Source organism: Arachis stenosperma, chromosome 4 (assembly GCF_014773155.1).
Source record: "Arachis stenosperma cultivar V10309 chromosome 4, arast.V10309.gnm1.PFL2, whole genome shotgun sequence".
NCBI classification, from domain to species: domain Eukaryota; kingdom Viridiplantae; phylum Streptophyta; class Magnoliopsida; order Fabales; family Fabaceae; genus Arachis; species Arachis stenosperma.
In genome coordinates, this window is record NC_080380.1 from 40,619,645 (window position 1) to 40,641,377 (window position 21,733).

Genomic DNA, 21,733 nt, shown 5'->3' on the forward strand with positions numbered 1-21,733 from the left:
TTACTTTATGTTTGTTTTAGTTGCCTTTATTGATTTTGATCATTTATGGTTCATAGCTTTTACTATTTTCCCAATTTTGCCATGTTTTATGATTATGCCCTCTATGTGTTTGATGAAATGCCAATTTTGATTATGGGGTAATTTCCACCCATTGGCTTAGGGAAAATGAGTTTATGGATTACTAGAGCCATAATGTCCAACATTTAGTGATAATTCTTGGGTTGTTACTTGTTATTGTTTCCACTGACGCTAGCTTTTTACCAATTAATTTGGTAAGTTAGCTAGGATTTGTGGATTAATTACAATTATGCTCACTTAACTTATCCTTCGATGTTAAAGGTTGACTTAGTGAGATTAATCCATCATAATTATCATAGTTGTGGTTATGGCAAGGAAGGGATTCCATAACTCATCCCAAGTCAAAGTTTCATTTATGTTTTGAACCACTTTTTCATCACTTTATAGCATTACTTGTTTATATTTCATACATAGTTCTTTTATTCCTTTATTAGTTCATTAATTGCAATTTTGGATTGTTCTTTTATCTCTTTATTTGTTTACTTCAATCATTGAAACCCCTCTTGCTTTTCACAACCAAAATTTTATGCACTTGTTGTCACTAGTTCCTAGGGAGAATGACCCAGGAGTCTAAATACTCTCGGTTAATTTTGCATTGATTGTGACATCTTGAATTTAAATTTGATTTATGGTCAAGTGTTAGGTTTGGAACTATACCAGCAACATCAATCCTATTTTTAGTGTGAAAATTCCTAACCCGCTCTAGGCCATCATCATTGGCCTCTGTCTAACACCCATGCGTACGTGAACATGGACTGCATACACGAGTTTGTCATAAACACACTCATGCGTATGCGAACATGGTGATGCATACGGGAGTGTCCTTTACTACCCAAATTTCTCGCGTACGCGAGGGTGGTCTGCGTACGCGAGTATGCCAAATTTTTTACTCATGCATACGCATGACCACCTTGATTTCCAAAACTGCCTTTCTTTATGTTGTTAAAAAAAAAGGGGTCACCCACGCGCAAGCGTGGGCGATGCCTACGCGTCGATCTGTCTACACCACTCCCGGTACTAAAACCCGAGAGTTGTACGAGATTTGGGCGAGGATTGTGCTGGAAGCACAATTGCTGCCCATGGGTGCGCGTCATATGACGCCTACGCGTCGCTTGATTTTTAGCTCACCCACGCGTAAGCGTGGGCGACGTGCACACGTCGATCGCACATTTTGCACCCTCTAGTACATTAACCCGAGAGTTATGCCAGCCTTGCACGAACTTTGTGCTGGGAGCACAATTGCTACCCACGCATACGCGTGGGGCAACGCGCATGCGTCGCTGCTATTTCTTCCACCCACGCGTAAGCGTGGGCGACACGAACGTGTCGATGCACCGACGTGGTTAATGTACAGCGCGCTCTATTTCATCCTTCCTTTAATTTCCTTCTTCCATTCCTCCTTCCTTTCTTCATCCCTCTTCACCCACCGGCGACCACCACCTCGGCGGTTCTACTTTCTCTCTCCTCTTTCTTCCTCTTTCCTCTTCTCCCATCATCACTTGCACCTTACTTCATCATCATCATCATCATCATCATCATCATCTTCTTCTTCTTCTTCTTCTTCTTCTTCTTCTTCTTCTTCTTCTTCTTCTTCCTCTTCTTCTTCTTCTTCTTCTATCAAGGTTTTATTCTTCATCCTTCTCTTTTGTCTTTGTTTAATTTCTTTTCTTCTTAGTTGCATTTATCTACTCTCTTTTATTCCTTCTTAGTTGCATTTTGTTAATTTGTTCTTGTTTATTTACTTTCTTTCTTTTTCTAATTTCCTTGGGAGTTGAATTCTAAGTTAGCTCTTGCTTTGATGGGTTAATTTAATATCTTTTAACTCCTTTGTGATTATGTAGTGTTGTTTTCATGTTTGGTATTTTATTTTGGGATGTTACATTTTTTAATTTATTCAATTTGCTTATTGTTTGAATGTTGCACACTAAGTGTTTGTTGAAATGCACCTATGACATTTTTAGTTCATTTTAACACTATGCTTTGAATTTGGTGCTCTTCTCTCACTACACTTGCCTTCTTATAGTGCATTTCAACCCTCTCTAACTCCACTTTATTCTTTTGCATGCTTTATTGTCTTGGAGTTAGATTAGGTAATTGATTTTCTTGTGCTTATTATCTTTCTTGCATATGTCACTTGTGTGTTGTTATTGATGGTTAAGTTTATTCTTCTCATGTCTTACTTGCATGCCTTTCTCACTCTTGCATCTCATGCTAGTGATATGCCCCAATTATTGCACTGTTGTCTTGCCTACATGTTGCAGCTGTCATGTCTTCAAGACGCTTTACTCATTTATGATATTATCTCTCACTTGCATGTTACTATGTAATATTATTTCTTTGAGTTTAATATTTTCTGTTTTCCTTCCCTTTTCAGGATGGCCATCAAAAAGGACAAGGAAAAGGCTCCGAATAAGCCGCCTACCAAGAGGGCACCTCGAAGAACAACTGCTAAGACGCTTCCTGCATCAAAAGTCAAACCCCTCCCTAAGAGGGCAAAAAACATCATTAATATTGATGAACAAGAGAAGGGAAACTCTGCGAAGGACCCCACAAGGTTTTCCAACCGCTATTGTGAGCTCATACTCCCCATTATGGTGGAAAGAAGTTATCATCTTGAACTTCTCCTCGTTCTCCCGGAGCATCTTGTTCAATGTATCTCACCCTGCATTGAGTGGCGACAATGGGGATTTCTAATGCGGAAACCACAAGAGGCCAACCTTTCTTGGGTGGTGGAGTTCTACTCCAATTACCACTCCCCTTCTCTTTAGAATGTTTTTGTGCGCCAAAAGCAAGTCCCAATTTTGGAAGAAGCTATTCAAGGGATACTTAAGGTCTTGCCAGTGGCGGAAGGGACAGATAGTTACCAAGAGGTCCTGCAATAGCGATGCACATGTGGTTTTGATTAGGATTCTATCCTTAAATTCAATGCCGAACCGGAATCATTTTGGACCCAAGGGAGACTCAGGCTCCAGCCTAAGTGCATTGACGCACGCGCGCTTACTGTGGAAGCTCGAGCGTGGGCTCAGATCTTGTCCCACTACATCCTTCCAAGCACTCATGAGTCATCTATTACGGCAGACATAGCCCTTCTTGTTTGGTGCATACTGACTGAGAGGCCGGTCAATATCCCTCTCCTCATAAAACAAGCAATGGGTCGTGTCCATGCTAAGGTTAACCTCCCGTTTCCCGCCTTGGTGACGTATTTCATTGCTACTGCTAGTGTCCCCCACGAGGCTAAGGACATGAAGGCAACAATTCCAGCAAAGGGCGCCATTGTCCCTAGCAGAAAATATCTCAATCCTCCAGCGGACATCACAAGCCTTGACATAGCTCCCCTTTCCGACATTCATACCTCTTAAAGAGAATGCATGAGAGTATGTGAAAAAGTGAGAATCACGGGTAGCTAGGTTGCGTATTAGAATTGTATTTGGTGAGAGCTTAGGTTAATCAAATATTCAAATTTCAAGCTCACTTGACCATATACATCCTTACCTTTATCCTAGCCCCATTACAACCTATGAATATGACCTCATGATATTGGTATGCATGCATTGAATAATTGTTGATTGTTAGATGAAGAACAAATCTTGAAAAGCATGATTAGAAGAGAATTGAGTGATCAACCCTATACACTTGAGCGAATAGAGCGGATACACTCCCGGTGAGGGTTCAATGCTCGACTCCTTGTTCCTGGCCTTCACAAGATTTCTTCTTGCAAATTGTGGATATGTCATTTTGATGTTTGAATTGGTAGAGTTCATGGATTATCATGTCACCTTATCCCTATGTGCTCATATATGTTCTTGGAAGATTGATTCATTTTTGACCAAGTAGATAGAAACATTTGCGTTAGTTGCATTCATTTAGAAAAATTGTATTTCATAAACCCCATTCTCCTATGTTGTTTGGTCTTTTTATTTTTAACATGAGGACATGCTTGGTATAAGTGTGGGGAGGTTTGATAAACCCCAATTTTGTGGTTTATCTTGTGTAGAATTTGGGGAATTTTATCAATATTTTCCGCACTTATCCATATAAAATGCATGGTTTTGGGTTTCCTTCCTAATTTTGCTTCATGATTGAAAATATGCTCCTTTGACCCTAAAATTTCTATATTTTAATCCTCTTCTATTACCATTCGATGCCGTGATGTGTTTGTTGAGTGTATTTAGGATCTATAGGGCAAGGATGGCTTAGAAGATGGAAGAAAAGCAAGCACAAGTAGAAGGGACATGAAAAATGGAGCTTTGGAGAATTAGCACCGAAGCGCACGCGTGGTTGACGCGCACGCGTGGGAGCATGGTTCTAGGGTTGGCGCGCAAGAGTGGACGCACTCGCATGGATTGGCAAATTCCCATCGACGCGTACGCGTGCCTGACGCGTACGCGTGGATCGCAAAACTCATCGACGCGCACGCGTGATGCTCAGCACGTGGCATCATTAATGAACTCGTGGCTAGCAATTTTTGAGGAGCTCCAAGCCCAAATCCAACTTGATTCTGCATGAAAAAGACCCAGGAATTGTAGGGGGAAATGGGAAATCATTCATTCACACTTACATAGAATTTTGGCTAGTTCTTTTTCTTGTTCTTCTAGAGAGAAAAAGCCTCATTCCTCTCTAGATCTAGTTTGGTTTGATCTTTTTTGTTGAAATTCTGAATTGGATATCATTGATTTTAGTTTGAATTACTTAATTTGAGTTCTATAGTATAATTTCATTTTAGATCTTGTGTTCGATTTATGCTTTCTTGTTATTTTCCCATTTTCTTCTCAGTTTATGAACTTTATGGATCTTGAATTTCTACTATTGCATTGATGTCTTCCACGATTAATAGTGTTGTTTGAGTTATTTTCCATTTATAATTGTTAGTGGGTACTTGTAATTTCCAATTTATTAGCAATTTGAATATGTCTTTTGTTAGTGCATGCCATGTGGTTGATGAAATGTTTCCTTTGATTATGGAGTAGTTTTCTTTACTCTTGGCCTAGGCTAAGGGAATTAGGTACACTCGGGTCATTGGGTCTAATTGATTTGGTGATTTGAGAACCCTTGGTGGTCAAGTTGATACCCATTGACACTAATCTACTACTAAGCCAATTAGTAGTTGGATTAGGACTTATGAGTTGTGATTAATCAAGCCACTTGACGTACCTTAAGCGTTGAAGTAGACATTAAACGTACTTCAAGCATAGAGGTAGACTTAGTGAGTTTGGTTCCTCGTAATTGTCAAGATATGGTTATTAGACAAGGATGGTGACCCTAATTCCTATGCCTAGCCAAGAGTTCCTTTTATTATTCACCTTTGAAAACCAAAAATCCCAATTGCTTGATTCTTGTTATAGTTAATTGTTAGTTTTAGAGTAGAAATAGATTACATGATCTCTTGCTAGATTGAAATTGCTCATACCTTGCTTTAGTCACTTGATTTTGTTTCTTGCACTTTAAGATTCCTTGCATGTTAACTCTAGTAGTTTAATTTCTTGATCATGACTCACAACCCCGGAATTCAAACCAATGTGATGCACATGTTTGCCCATTCCTTATAAGACGACCCGAGGTTTGAATACTTCGGTTTACTTTTGGGGTTGAACTTTGAGACAACCATCTATTAAATTTGATTGAGAGTTATTTGTTAGTTTGGAACTATACTAGTAACGTGAATATTTTGATAAATTCTTTACCAATGATAATTCACCTATCAAATTTTTGGCGCCGTTGCCAGGAATGGTTGCAACGCATGCCTTGATATTGGTTATGTGAATATATGGATAGTGTAGATAGTTTACTTGCTTTCAATATTTTGTTTTTAGTTTAGATTTTTTTATATACATGAGCATGACTCCCAAGTTTGATGACTCGGTCTCAACCGAACTCTAGCTTAGCCGAGCTTAACCTTGAGATTAAAAGAACTTTGTTACACACTCGGCAAGCTAGACGGCGGTTACCACTAATACTTCTTTGCATCCTATAGGTGAACAATATATGGCGGAGCCACGTAGAATCACCTTGCACGAACAAGGGGCTCCGGATATTATACTTCAACCATTGCAAACGAAGTATCCCAATCTTGATCCGTACTTGGAGTTGAAGAATAGCTTGATAAATCTACTTCCCAAGTAACATAGGCTTCCGGGTCAAGACCCCATCCGACTTATATGAGATTTTCAAGTTGCTTGTTCTACGGCATGAAGGCATAGGGCCGATGAGATTGCTATTATGATTTTTGCTTTAGGCTTCTCTCTTGAGGGATAAGCAAAAACGTGGTTCTACTCCCAACCGGATAAGATAGTGACTGACTGGGATTTGTTGAGAAGAGAGTTTTTAGACAAGTTCTTTCTACCGGAGAAGACCGACTACATCCGGAAGAAAATCTCCGTTATAATGCAAAAGGAGCAAGAGACCTTGTATGAGTATTGGACTCGGTTCAAGAGGCTATTGGAGTCTTGTCCACACCATGGATTAGATACTCACTTGCTCATTAGTTATTTTACTGGAGGTCTTTGCGCGGCAGATAGAAGATTGTTCACCGTCGCTAGTGGTGGTTCCCTTTCCAAAAATAAGACGGCGGGGGAAGCTTGGAGCTTGATAAATGATGTCGCCGAGGCTACACAATATGTAAGGGCAAGGAACAACCCCCTCAAGGGTTTAGTGGAAGCACCTCCTTCCGAATCAAGTTTGACCAAATTTCTTGGGGACATGACTACTATCTTTTTGGAGATAAACAAGGAATAAAATGTATTCTACTCCATCCAAGCCATCCAAACCCCACCCCAAGTTCCCAAACTTGAAGGGCCTCCTAGAATATGTGGTTTATGCTCTAGCACTGCACATTACACCGACCAATGCCACCAAATTCAAGAGGAGCATACCCTTGCCATGGCCAATGTGAACTATAACAATCGTCTATCCTACCCCTCTCAAGGCCAAAACAACTACTCTCATGGCAATAATTCCAATCAAGGGTGGAGAGACAATGCACAAGGGAGCAATCAAAATCAAAGGTGGAACAACTCCTCTTCTCACTACAACAATAACCACCAATCTTCATCCCAGTACCACCACAACAACAACCATCAAGCCAACCAAAACCACAATCAATCACATCAAGCACCTTACCAAAATCAAAACAACCACTCTAGATATCAACCACCTCATCAAAGACAACCATCCAACCAATCTTCTTCCTCCACTAACCAAGGTGACGATTCTAACCGTATAATCTCCTATGAGCACGAGAGACTTAGAGCTATGGTGGAAAAACATGAAGAGAACAACAAGGCTCAATTTAGCAACTTGAATGCACAATATGGTAACATGAGTGCTCAATTGTCCAACATCACCGAGATGCTTTCAATGATGGCTTTACCTTCTTCCAACAACACCAACCAACCCTGAAGCTCTTCTAACCTTCCATCCCAACCCCTTCCATGGTAAAGAAGGCAAAGAAAATTTCAGAGTTTGATTTGAACATACTTCAAGTATTCAAGAAGTTGAGGTAACTATCCCACTTCTTGATGCCATTCAACAAATTTCGAAGTATGTAAAGTTTTTAAAGGATTTGTGCGCACACAAAGATAGAATTGGTGAGTTAGAAACACTGTCATTGGGAAGTTCCATTTCTTCATTGATGAAGCCTATTCCGGAAAAGTGTGGTGACCTCGGACCATGTTTGGTGTCTTGTCGTATTGGTGGAGTTACTTTTCATGACTGTATTTGTGATTTAGGGGCTTGTGTGAGCATCATGCCACCTTTTGTATTCGCAAGGTTGAATTTAGCTTTATTAAAAAGGTCGGTCACCAAATTTACCTTAGTCTACAAGAGTGTCATCACCGTAATGGGGATAGCAGAAGATGTTCTTGTTACAACATAAACGGTATTTATAACATATAAATGGTAAGGGCTTTAACATTAATTGAAATTATTTTATTTAATAACCATATTGCTTATCTATGTTGGGAATTTCCACGAAATTAACCTCTATACGTATATCATCAAATCCATCAACAACTACTAAAGTACCATAATATAAACAATTTCACAAGTCCATAATAATCCATCCAAAACTTCAACTAAATATGTCATTATCTGATAAATTATTACATTTTTTGTGTACATACCTTTACCGTAATCAAAATTAGTTTGGGTGCCATTGAGATATACATCCAAAATCAGATGTTTCTCCCACTACTAGAAATCAGTATTTTTCAGACGAAATTTGAGACAAAATTGAGATAAATTTCGAACAAAAAATAGAGACAAGATTTTTCTTTCGAACAAAATTGACACGAATTTTTTTGTCCTAAAAACCCTTGTTGCTAATTTATATTTTGTCTGAAATTTGGTCTGGAAATTTTTTCAGACGATTTTGTGACAGAGTTCGAATAGGCATTTTTTGAACAAATTTTAGACAAATCAAATATTTCTTTTTGAATAAAATTTCAGACAATTTTAATTTAATATAATTTATGTATTTGAAACTAATCTCATACCAAACAAAAAATTATTTTCGTACAAATTTAATATAATATTTCAAACAATTTTCAAACAAAATAATTTGCTATTTAATATATAAATACTTTAGAAAATAGATTGTATTCGATCTGCTTTCTATATTAAGACCATTATAATAAACAAATTTTTTATGTTACATCATTCAAATCATAAACACATAATAAAGTTATGAAAAAGTTAATTACCATAAAAGAGTTAAAAAATATTTATTATTAAAATACTTTTATCCATAAATGTAATCAAACTAAAATAAGAAAAAAATAATTAAACTAAAACAAAGAATGCCTTTACAAAGGTCACAAATCATGAATAAAATAAAATGTATTAACTAATTCACCTAAAAATTCCTTAATCTAAATCAGAAAAAACATATACTGCAGATATCAATCACTCATGTTATCATCCTCATCATCAATAGAGCTTGTCCCAAACTCATCTTCTATAGGAACAGACAAGGTTGAAGAAAGTGGAAGATTCAACTTTTTATACAAAGCATGAAGTGTCTTTTCAGTAGAACCAATTCTTTTCTGTTGAGCTTTTAGTAGACGTCCTTGATCTTTTAACTTGTGCTCAGCATTATTCAACTTAACCTTTTGCGCTTCATTGATCATTTCTTCCTTATTTGCCTTTTCTTTTCACATGTGAAGTTTTTTCTCAATATTTAGATTGTTTTTAGATTTCTCTTAACAATCTCTAAAATCTAACTTTGAAGAGAGATTTAAACTAAAAGAACCTAAATCAAAAGCTAGAAAAAGAAAAAGTCCAAAACATGATCTTAGGACCACCAACCGTTGCTAGAAAATGTAAATAAATATTTGACCTGCATCTTGGACAAACTTAAATAATTCACGAAGGGATTCACTAATCTTGAGATTGTATAAGGACCACGCGCACTATATGACATAAAAAAATAGGACCACAAGCACCATTTCTTTAATTCCTATTAATTATTTGTTATTTATTGCCTATAAAAGCTTCTACATGTAAAACACACACTGAATCACTATCTATAAAGAAATCAACAAATTAAAGTTGTTAATTAGCTCCTTTTCCTTTATCAAAATCATAAAATCTTTATGGATAGAAGATTTATCATGCTAAACTTTTTAAACATCTTAATTATTTCAAAGAAAAAATGTACAATTTTAAGCCCACTCTAACATATTAATGTTATATCAATGTTTAAACTTGTTATTTACAATAATATTTAAGAAACTTGTTTGCAATTTGTAGTGTTGCTAATCACTTTAGATTAGATTGTAGTCTTGAACCGGGGAGATTACCAAATGAATATTGAATGGCACAAGCAGCATCAGTTACATACCGATCCATATATCTAGATATAGCAAAATCTTTACTTTATATTTTTTTATATAAATGATGAATGATAATCGACATAGATATATTTTCTCAATCTCAGTCTCAACATATACATTGAATTGCTTGGTTACTTGCAAATAAATATTGAAATATTATTGAAATTGACATTAAAAACAAGAAAAGCATGCATAAATAAAAAGAAAAAAAAAACACAAATCAAACCGATAAGAAAAGTGTTATTAATTATAAACCAACACATCTTAATATTCAAGCTCTTAAACTAATAATTAGTAGTGGTAGAGAGAATAAGAGTTGTAAGGAATCTTATATTCACAATGATAATAATGCATATATATTAAGTATGTATATTGCACTATATCACATTGGCTAATTAATAATAATACTATGTAGGGCTACAACTTTAAAGTTCAAAGTTCAAACTAACTTATTAGCTTATCCTATGAATATCTGAAAATAAAAATCACAAATTATATATTTATTTTCACTTGCTGCTATTAGTACAATAGTCATCATCGTCACCACGTCCCTTCCTTCTTGTGACTCGAATGTAGCAAAAGACAGCAGCGAAAATATATCACCGTAATGTAATTTTAACAAAGAAAATTGCTTTTTTTGGACAGAATAAAGATTCAATTTGAGAATTGAAGGGCATTTTCATCATCAACTAAATTAAACAGCATAGCATGCTACCAACTTTAGCATGTAAAATGAATATCCATATTGTTTCATGATTCTGACAGACACAACACAAGCATGCATAGTTTAAGACTTGAAAAATCTTGTTTGTCTCTAAAAATTATATCTTATATCATTCCAATGAAATCAGAAAATGCAACTTTCTATTTTTCATCTATGGTTCCCTACATTAGTTAAGGACAGTGATATGGCCCAAGAAAAGTACCATGTTGAAACTAGCATGCCTTATCATAAAATTTATTTTGGTCCAAATATTTTCTTTGAAAAAAAAGCTGGCAGAGGTCGCACAAAATTTAACTAGCAAATTAACAATGAACAATGTTGAGTAACAATCACTACTCACAAAAATTAGAACCTGCAGAGGACGCTCAAAGAAAAGGAGGCACCGGCAATCTAGCGAAGCAAGAGGGTGGAGGTCGCCTCAGGTGCGGTGACTGAGGCTGGCAGGGGTGCGAGTTCTGAGAACGGAGGAGGCGGCCACATGCAGGAGGCAGAGCGGTGTGAGATAGTGAGAGTTGTTAACTGGGAGTTCAAATCACAATGGTGGAGGTCGTCTGAGGTCCGAGATTGGAGGCTGGAATAGTGGAGGTCTGAGATCGGAGGTTCGAAGGTGGCCATAGGCAGGAGGCAGAGTAGTGTGAGCGAGTGAGGGTTGTAGCCTTAAGCGCGAAGCACGAGCATAGAGGTTGCTTGAGGTGAGAAGTCGGAGGCTGACTAGAGTTTGACCTGGAAGATCTGAGATGACCACAGGGAGGAGGCAGAGAACGCAAAAGGAGGGAGAAGGAGATCAAGAACTGACCTTGAAATCAAAAGGCAGTTCTAAATAAAGGATGAGTTAGACGCTCTCTAACCTAGCTATGATAGGAGGAGGGAGAATGAGATCAAGAACTAACCCAGAAACTAAAAGGCGATTCGAAAAAAAGGTTGGATTTTTTGCTCTATAACCTAGCTGTGATAGGAGGAGGGAGAGGGAGTTAAAAAATTGAAATCCTCTGAAACCAAAAGGGCGGTTTTAAATAAAGTTTGATTTTTGGGGCAAAGTAAATAAGTGGCTTTAAACTACGTATAAAAATTTTCAAATTAAAACTATATCTAATTTTTACTAACATATTAAAAAACGATAAGATTACAACTAGAACATACTTAATAAATTATGGAGTATTATATCTAAAAGATGGATATTTTAAAAACTTATATCTAATATTAATTTTAAAATATTTAAATTAAATGATTTTCTTAAATCCTGGTTACATAATAATCTCAAAAGATAAATATTTAGTAAAATCAACATTCAAAACCAAATATCCTTTCTATATTAAAGGATAAGATAAGATAACAATCTCGAACTATATAAAGGGGAGTCAGAGATCCCTGAATTACGTTACTCATTCTACACATATACTTCTTAGATTCATTCTGACTTGAGCATCAGAGTGCTTTTGTATGTACCCAACCTCCATCGCTCCAACAAGACAATCCAACAATCGTCTCGACTCGCAAGTTTCTGATCCATCTCACAACCCACACTAGAGACTTCTAGTACACATGTCGATAGGTTTTAATTAAGATCCCACGTAAAATTTTCTCCAAATTCTTTATGGTATTTATATAATTCTCGTATGTGTGACACAATTATTTAATCAATAGATAAATTAATATATGAAGCTACACTTACATATATATAAAATCTTAATATGGTATATAACATGGTATATAACAATTTTTATCAGAAATTCAATATTAAATATAATAAAAATAAAAGAATAAAAAAATGCTCATAAATATTATTAAATCTAACAAAAAATGAAAGGATAAATTCAAAAAAAAAACAATGTTCTTTAAAATAACAACAAACATGAGTATTATCTAGCGTATATGAATTCTATCAAATTTTGTTTGATTTTACTTTATTTTATTTTATTCTATATTTTTGTGTAGATTAAAAAATAATGTTACTAATATATGAATAATGTTAAAATATATTAAACTAATTTTCTAAAAGCAAAAAACTTTAGTTGCTATAAAAGACGGGGGCATAAATAAGCACTAACGTACCTATTAATCCAATTTTTTAAGATGTGTATAATAATAAATGAGATGTTAATTATTATGATTATTATTTCATATTTTGATCAAGAGGTTTTGGAAATGAGTCTTAGAAATAAAAAATGTACCTTTTTATAAGTTATATATAATTAAGGTTATTTTAGGAAAAATAAACTTTATTTTGGAATAGTAAAAATATTTAGGACAAATCATAGACAAATATAAAATATAAACAATATTTTTATACTAAATGTTAAAATTTTTTAATAAACATTTGAAATCCGTTTGAAGACTAATGCACTTTCAAACAGAATTTACAAATGATGTTATTTTCGTCCTAAATTTGTGGGCAAAAATTTGGGCTACTTCGAAGGGTTTGTTATAGTAAAAGCATCTAAGACTAATTATAGACAAATTTGGGATAGAATTAACATTTATCAAAATGCGTTCCAAATCTGTCTAAAGTTATTGTGCATATTCAGATGAAATATGGATGAATTATAATTTTGTCGAATATCTGTATGAAAATTGTAACAACCTCCCTTCACCCCTTCTAGAAACAAAATCAAATTCAAATTTTGAAAGTCAGTTAGGAGATGGGTTTAGAATTTTGAATTATGGATAGGAATCTAATAACTGCCCTTCTTTTGAATTTAAAATTATCCCAACCACCTTACCACTAAAAGTATATAAATAGGGGTACACCCATAGGTAGAAGATCACTCCTCTCAAACACTAATCCTTCCCCTCCTCCCTCTACGCAAATATTCTGTGTGCAAATACAAGAGGCAAGCTCATAGGCAATAAAAGAGGCGTTAGAAAAAGAGTAGGGAATTATGCTCTTCTTAGTTTTATATTGGCATGTAGTATGCTCTAATTTATTTCCTTTCCATCCATGCGTGGCTACCATCTTTCATGTGTCTTATGGCATTAATGATCCTTTACTTATCTTTCATCCACATTTAATCATGATTATCTATTATATCACTCATGCCCTCTTGATTTATATCCCATATTTTCTATGTGCATTTACATGACCTTTTATACCATCATACTATTGTTCCTTTAACGTTGAGAATACATACCTCTTTATAATATTTTATTTAATCACCCTAATTTTTACTATGTGCATTTACATGACCATTTATTCCATTATATTATTATTATCCCTTTAATGTTAAGAGTACATATTTTTCTATGTCTTGTTTAGTGTACCCTATTCTATCATGTGCAACTAAATAATCTCTTATATCATTATGTTATTATTACTCCTTCAAATTTAAAGTAAAAGGTATATGCTTCCTTATAATATTTTATTCAAGTATTTAACATACCCCATTCTTAATATGTGCACTTAGATTGTATTTTATACATTATATTACTAATATCTTCTAAGGGTCAAGAGTACATGTTTCCTTATAATTGTTTTATTCGACTAATTAATATCCCCTATTTTATTACATGAAATTATATTAACTTTTGAACCATTGGATTAATAATATTTCTGAGTTAAGAGTACATGTCCCCTTATAACTATTCAACTATTTAAAATATCCTATTTTTTTATAAATGAACACTTATGTGATATTTTATACACTATATTATTAATATCCCTCTAGGACTGAGAGTACCTACTTTTTTATAATATCATTATTTAACATGCTCATTTTATTATGGTATATGTCCTGCATCTTGCATGATCTATTTTTGCTTGATCTATTCTCGCATGAATCTCTTCTTGTGTATGCCTAAACAACCCTAATTGTAAATTAAACTGAGGGAATGATCCTTCGATAAGGGAAGGTGACCCCCAAAGACAAGATAATCGAGATGATCCTCCGGTAAGGGAAGGTGATCGAATCGAGATGATCCTTTGGTAAGAGAAGATGATCAGGAAAACTTTTGGGAACCTTCAGTAAGGGAAAGGGACTCCCATCAATTTTATATAATAAGATATCCTTGTTGATATAACTCTTTTCTTGTGTATGTCTAAATAACCTTGATTGTAAATTGAACTGAGGGTATGATCCTTCGGTAAAGGAGGTGACCCCCAAAGACAAGATATCAAGATGATCCCTCGGTAAGGGAGAGTGATCGATCGAGATGATCTTTCGGTAAGGGAAGGTGATCGCCAAGACATTTGAGATAAGAACTTTCGGTAAGGGAAGGGGACTCTCATTTATACCGGTTTGAGCTCAATACCTTTCATAAAAGTTATAAGTTAAGGAAAAGAGAAAGTATAAGGCAAAGTTTGATCATGATGATGTTTTTTTCTAAAGATTTATTTATGAACATGTCGACGTTTCATATGTTACTATTCTTCTATTTTTCCTATATGCTTTCCTTTTCACCTATGTGCTTTACAAGAAAGAATCATACTACATGCCATATCGTACGACTTTTTTTAAAATTCCGCACATGGGCTGGAGATAGGCATGGAGGTATTGCATAGCACTCCTACTGAGACCTTAGGTTCTCATCCCTTTTCTTTTCCCATACTGTCTCCAGAGGAACATGGCACGGCGGATAGAGATAAACCAGGGCCCCCCGAAGGTAACTTCTGAGTATGACCCCTCGAAGCATGCATGGGTAGTTACGACCACTACTACCATACTCCAAACTATCTACTTAGGTCGAGAGTTCGTGGAGAAAAAATCCTAGCTGTCCGTCGTAACCTTCCTAGATAAGAACGCTTCAGCATTCAAGAAACGGTCATCCGAAGTGGTGCATCTCGAATCAGATTCCGAGACAGAGGAAGAAGAATCTGACAACCCTGACCAAGAGGAAGACACCATAAAGGAGGATCCATAGGAGGAGTCGAATCCTTGCGAAAGTCCAAAGGTGGAATACGTACCCTATTCACCCACCTCGGTACCCCGTCAAGTCTTAGTTCATCCCACATAACGGAACCAGATCTTTACTGCGCGGAAAGGTGTTGGAGGAAGACCACTGGTACCCCGATTCGTGAATAACTGAAGGGTCCTGATCAAGGATAAGATGGGACACAAGTATGGGAGCCTCTTCGACGAAATTAGTTAGGACGTATTAGTTTCTTTGTTATAATTACCTCTAAGCATTTTATTTTGAACCATACTCATGGATAAGTTATTATTTCAAATTTATTATATTCACTTCCATCATTTTAGTGCTACTCGTTTTCCCCTTCACGCGCACTTCTTCCTCCCTTGCATAACGATTAAGTTCATTTTCTATCTCTATCAAGTGTGGCACCTTATTTAAAGACCTTCATGGATAGGATTTAACTTAGGGTGTTACATTAATGGTATCAGAGCAAAGTCGATCCTAGGAATCCTATCTTAGGAGGTACAACTAATAAAACTTCTCCCTATAGTTATCCTTGAACAGAAAACCTATGGCAAGCCGTAGACGCCCACGTGGCTCGAGCTCGAGCTCCGCAAATCTAGCAAAGCACATGAAGGAGATGGCCAAGGCAATGAAGGAGCAGGCCCAAGCCACCACTCTGATGGCCCAACAACTATCCATTGGGGACAGGGATTCCAATATTCCCAGGCTAGAGGCGGGACAGACCCGTACAAATTTTGCTGACTTCAAGATGATTGGTCCACCTGAGTTTCGTAGAGCCCTCGACCCTGATATAGCAAAAGAATGGCTGGCAGAAATGGAAAAGGTATTCAAAATTTTTCCATGCACTAAGGAGCAGCAAGTGAGCTACGCTACCTTCATGTTGAAAGTTGATGCCGAGTTCTTGTGGCATGGAGCAAGACGGTTGTTGGAGGATGCTAGAACAGATATCAGTTGGGCCACCTTCAAGGAAGCTTTCTACAAGAAGTACTTTTCCCTTTCTGTTCGAGAGTCCAAGGAGATAGAGTTTCTTCAATTGAGGCAAGATAGGATGAGTATTACAGAATACATAGAGAAGTTTGAGAGACTCTGCAAATTTTTCGCCATGTATAAGGCTAATTCAGATGAAAAGTGGAAGTGTATGAAGTATCAAGGAGGGCTCAGGGCAGAAGTCCTAACCGCAATAGCCCCACTAGAAATCCAGGAGTTCTCCTCCCTCGTTATCAAGTGCCAGGTGATCGAAGAATGCACCAAAAAACTAGCATTGGAAAGAAGCGAGGCTTTCAAGAAAAGGCAACTAAATCAAGAATCATCTCAGCAGTCACCACAGAAGAAGGCCTTTCATGGAAAACTTATAAGAAGGCAACCTTAACAGGGCACGGATTGCCAAGAACCTCCCACTAATGCCTCTCCAAAAACCACCGAACTCAAGGAGTGTGCTTCATGTGGGAAGCAACATAGGGGTAGGTGCCTTGCCAGGCAAAATGTCTGCTTCCGGTGTTTTCAGCCGGGGCATATCGCCAGGGAATGCCCAGCAGTTTTACCACCCCCTGCCAATCCACCACAGCGTCAGGGCCGAGTCTTTGCCCTCAGCAGTGAGGAAGCCCACGAGTCAGAAGATCGAATCGAGGGTAAATGCACAATTAATGGAATCCTTTAACTACTCTAGATGATACTGGTGCTTTTCCTTCGTTCATATCTCTCTCCGCTACTAGTAAGATTAGCTTGCCCATGTCCAAATCACTATGCATCTTACTAATGACTTTTATTGACCAAATTAGGATGTAAAATTTGGGGACAAATTCTTTTTTTATGCGGTTGGTAATGTAACAACCTCCCTTCACCGCTTCTAGAAACAAAATTAAATTCAAATTTTGAAAGTCATTTAGGAGATGGATTTAGAATTTTGAATTATGGATAGGTGATGAGCGGATATTTTATACGCTTTTTGGGGGTAATTTCATGTAGATTTTAGCATGTTTTAATTAGTTTTTAGTAGAATATTATTAGTTTTTAGGCAAAAATCATATTTCTGGACTTTACTATGAGTTTGTGTGTTTTTCTGTGATTTCAGGTATTTTCTGGCTGAAATTGAGGGAGCTGAGCAAAAATCTGAGTTAGGCTGAAAAAGGACTGCTGATGCTGTTGGATTCTGACCTCCCTGCACTCGAAATAGATTTTCTGGAGCTACAGGAGTTCAATAGGCGCGCTCTCAACAGCGTTGGAAAGTAGACATCCAGGGCTTTCCATCAATATATAATTGTCCATACTTTGCGCGAAGATAGATGACATAAACTGGCGTTCAACGCCAGTATCATGCTGTTGTCTGGCGTCCAGCGCCAGAAACAGGTTACAAGCTGGAGTTCAACGCCAGAAACAGGTTACAACCTGGCGTTGAACGCCCAAAACAGCCCCAGGCACGTGAGAAGCTTAAGTCTCAGCCCCAGCACACACCAAGTGGGCCCCAGAAGTGGATTTTTGCACTATCTATCATAGTTTACTCATTTTCTGTAAACCTAGGTTACTAGTTTACTATTTAAACAACCTTTGGAGATTTACTTTGCATCTCATGACATTTTCAGATCTGAATTACATACTTTTTGATGGCATGAGTCTGTAAACTCCATTGTTGGGGGTGAGGAGCTCTGCAGCGTCTCGATGAATTAATGCAATTGTTTCTGTTTCTCCTTTCAAACATGCGTGTTCCTATCTAAGATATTCATTCGCGCTTAATTATGGAGAAGGTGATGATTCGTGACACTCATCACCTTCCTCAATCCATGAACGTGTGCCTGACAAACACCTCCGTTCTACATCAGATTGAATGAGTATCTCTTAGCTTTCTTGATCAGAATCTTCGTGGTATAAGCTAGAACTGATGGCGGCCACTCTTGAGGATCCGGAAAGTCTAAACCTTGTCTGTGGTATTCCGAGTAGGATTCAAGGATTGAATGGCTGTGACGAGCTTCAAACTCGCGATTGCTGGGCGTGATGACAAACACAAAAGGATCAATGGATCCTATTCCAACATGATCGAGAACCAACAGCTGATTAGCCGTGCTGTGACAGAGCATCTGGACCGTTTTCACTGAGAGGATGGGAGGTAGCCACTGACATTGGTGATTCCCTACATACAGCTTGCCATGGAAGGAGCCTTGCATTTATGAAAGTGAGTAAGCATTATGTTGCAGGGATTCAGAGGACAAAGCATCTCCAAAAACCCCAACATATTCTCCATTACTGCACAACAAGTAACTATTTCACACTCTTTTATTTTTCTAATAATTCCAACTGATAATTTTAATTAATATCCTGACTAAGAATAATAAAATAAACATAGCTTGCTTCAAACCAATAATCTCCGTGGGATCGACCCTTACTCACGTAAGGTATTACTTGGACGACCCAGTGCACTTGCTGGTTAGTGGTACGAAGCTGTGTTAAATAGTCTATTAATATTGGCATACACAATTTCGTGCACCAATAGGAATCTAATAACTGCCCTTCTTTTGAATTTAAAATTATCCCAACTACCTTACCACTAAAAGTATATAATTAGGGGTACACCCATAGGTAGAAGATCACTCCTCTCAAACACTAATCCTTCCCCTTCTCCCTCTACGCAAATATTCCATGTGCAAACACAAGAGAAAAGCTCATAGGAAATAAAAGAGGCGTTAGAAAAAGAGTAGGAAATTATGCTCTTCTTACTTTTATGTTGGCATGCAGTATGCTCTAATTTATTTCCTTTCCATCCATGCATGGCTACCATCTTTCATGTGTCTTATGGCATTAATGATCCCTTACTTATCTTTCATCCTCATTAACCATGATTATCTATTATATCACTCATGCCCTCTTGATTTATATCCCATATTTTCTATGTGCATTTATATGACCTTTTATACCATCATACTATTATTCCTTTAACGTTGAGAGTACATACCCCTTTATAATGTTTTATTTAATCACCCTAATTTTTATTATGTACATTTACATGACCTTTTATTCCATTATATTATTATTATCCCTTTAATGTTAAGAGTACATGTTTTTCTATGTCTTGTTTAGTGTACCCTATTCTATTATGTGCAACTAAATAACCTCTTATATCACTGGTGCACGAAATTGTGATCACTACTTTTCACAACTCAAATAATCCCTGGTAATGAATCCAAAAACTTGGTGTTCAATACCATGGTATAAACACAACTTCGCACAACTAACCAGCAAGTGCACTGGGTCGTCCAAGTAATAAACCTTACGCGAGTAAGGGTCGATCCCACGGAGATTGTTGGTATGAAGCAAGCTATGGTCACCTTGTAAATCTCAGTCAGGCAGATTCAAATGGTTATGAATGATATATGAATAAAGCATAAAGATAGAGATAGAGATACTTATGTAATTCGTTGGTGAGAACTTCAGATAAGCGAATGGAGATGCTTTGTCCCTTCCGTCTCTCTGCTTTCCTACTATCTTCATCCAATCCTTCTTACTCCTTTCCATGGCAAGCTGTATGTTGGGCATCACCGTTGTCAGTGGCTACAATCCCATCCTCTCAGTGAAAATGTTCAACGCACCCTGTCACGGCACGGCTATTCATCTGTCGGTCCTCAATCAGGTTGGAGTAGAATCCATTGATTCTTTTGCGTCTGTCACTAACGCCCAGCCTTCAGGAGTTTGAAGTTCGTCACAGTCATTCAATCATTGAATCCTACTCAGAATACCACAGACAAGGTTTAGACCTTCCGGATTCTCTTGAATGCCGCCATCAATTCTAGCTTATACCACGAAGATTCCGATTAAAGAATCCAAGAGATAAACATTCAAGCCTTGTTTGCTTGTAGAACGGAGGTGATTGTGAGGCACTCGTTCATAAGTGAGAATGATGATGAGCATCACATAATCATCACATTCATCATCTTCTTGGGTGCGAATGAATATCTTGGAATAAGAACAAGCTGAATTGAATATAAGAAGAATAGTAATTGCATTAATACTCGAGGTACAGCAGAGCTTCACACCTTAATCTATGGTGTGTAGAAACTCCACCGTTGAAAATACATAAGAACAAGGTTCAGGCATGGCCGAATGGCCAGCCCCCCAATACATGATCAAAAGACTTAAAATGATCAAGGATCCAAAGATTCAAAGATCTAAAGATGATCAAAGATCCAAGGATGAAAAATACAATAGCAAAAGGTCTTATTTATAAAGAACTAGTAGCCTAAGGTTTACAGAAATGAGTAAATGAAAGAAAAATTCACTTCCGGGCCCACTTGGTGTGTGCTTGGGCTGAGCATCGAAGCATTTTAGTGTAGAGACTCTTCTTGGAGTTAAACGCCAGCTTTTGTGCCCGTTTGGGCGTTTAACTCACATTCTTGTGCCAGTTCTGGCGTTTAACGCCGGACATTCTTGAGCTGATTTGGAACGCCAGTTTGGGCCATCAAATCTCGGGAAAAGTATGAACTATTATACATTGCTGGAAAGCCCAGTATGTCTACTTTCCAACACCATTGAGAACTCGCCAATTGGGCTTCTGTAGCTCCAGAAAATCCACTTCGAGTGCAGGGAGGTCAGAATCCAACAGCATCTGCAGTCCTTTTCAGTCTCTGAATCAGATTTTTGCTCAGGTCCCTCAATTTCAGCCAGAAAATACCTGAAATCACAGAAAAACACACAAACTCATAGTAAAGTCCAGAAAAGTGAATTTTAACTAAAAACTAATAAAAATATACTAAAAACTAACTAAAACATACTAAAAACATACTAAAAACAATGCCAAAAAGCGTACAAATTATCCGCTCATTAGGGAACTCATTGGAGGACAGTGGACGTCCATTGAGGTCTTCCTCAGTGGCGTTCACTGCCTCTTCATCCTCTCCAAGTTCGGCCATGTTGATGGCCTTACACTCTCCTTTTGGATTCTCTTCTGTATTGCTTGGAAGAGTACTAGGAGGGAGTTCAGTAATTTTCTTGCTCAGCTGTCCCACTTGTGCCTCCAAATTCCTAATGGAGGACCTTGTTTCAGTCATGAAACTTTGAGTGGTTTTGATTAGATCAGAGACCATGGTTGCTAAGTCAGAGTGGTTCTGCTTAGAATTCTCTGTCTGTTGCTGAGAAGATGATGGAAAAGGCTTGCCATTGCTAAACCTGTTTCTTCCACCATTATTGTTGTTGAAACCTTATTGAGGTCTCTGTTGATCCTTCCATGAGAAATTTGGATGATTTCTCCATG

The 21,733-nt window shown here is 37.1% G+C and overlaps 1 protein-coding gene across 1 annotated transcript; it reads left to right on the forward strand.

The window, feature by feature from the left end:
- The first annotated feature begins 16,045 nt into the window (after positions 1-16,045).
- On the forward strand, positions 16,046-16,867 carry LOC130974900 (uncharacterized). The gene has a single exon (XM_057899738.1). It carries the CDS (start codon positions 16,046-16,048, stop codon positions 16,865-16,867), a length of 822 nt encoding a protein of 273 aa, XP_057755721.1.
- The last annotated feature ends 4,866 nt before the right edge of the window (positions 16,868-21,733 follow it).

What these genes read in the sequence shown, in the direction of transcription:
- LOC130974900 (XM_057899738.1), top strand. Translation starts at nt 16,046, where the DNA reads ATGGCAAGCCGTAGACGCCCACGTGGCTCGAGCTCGAGCTCCGCAAAT.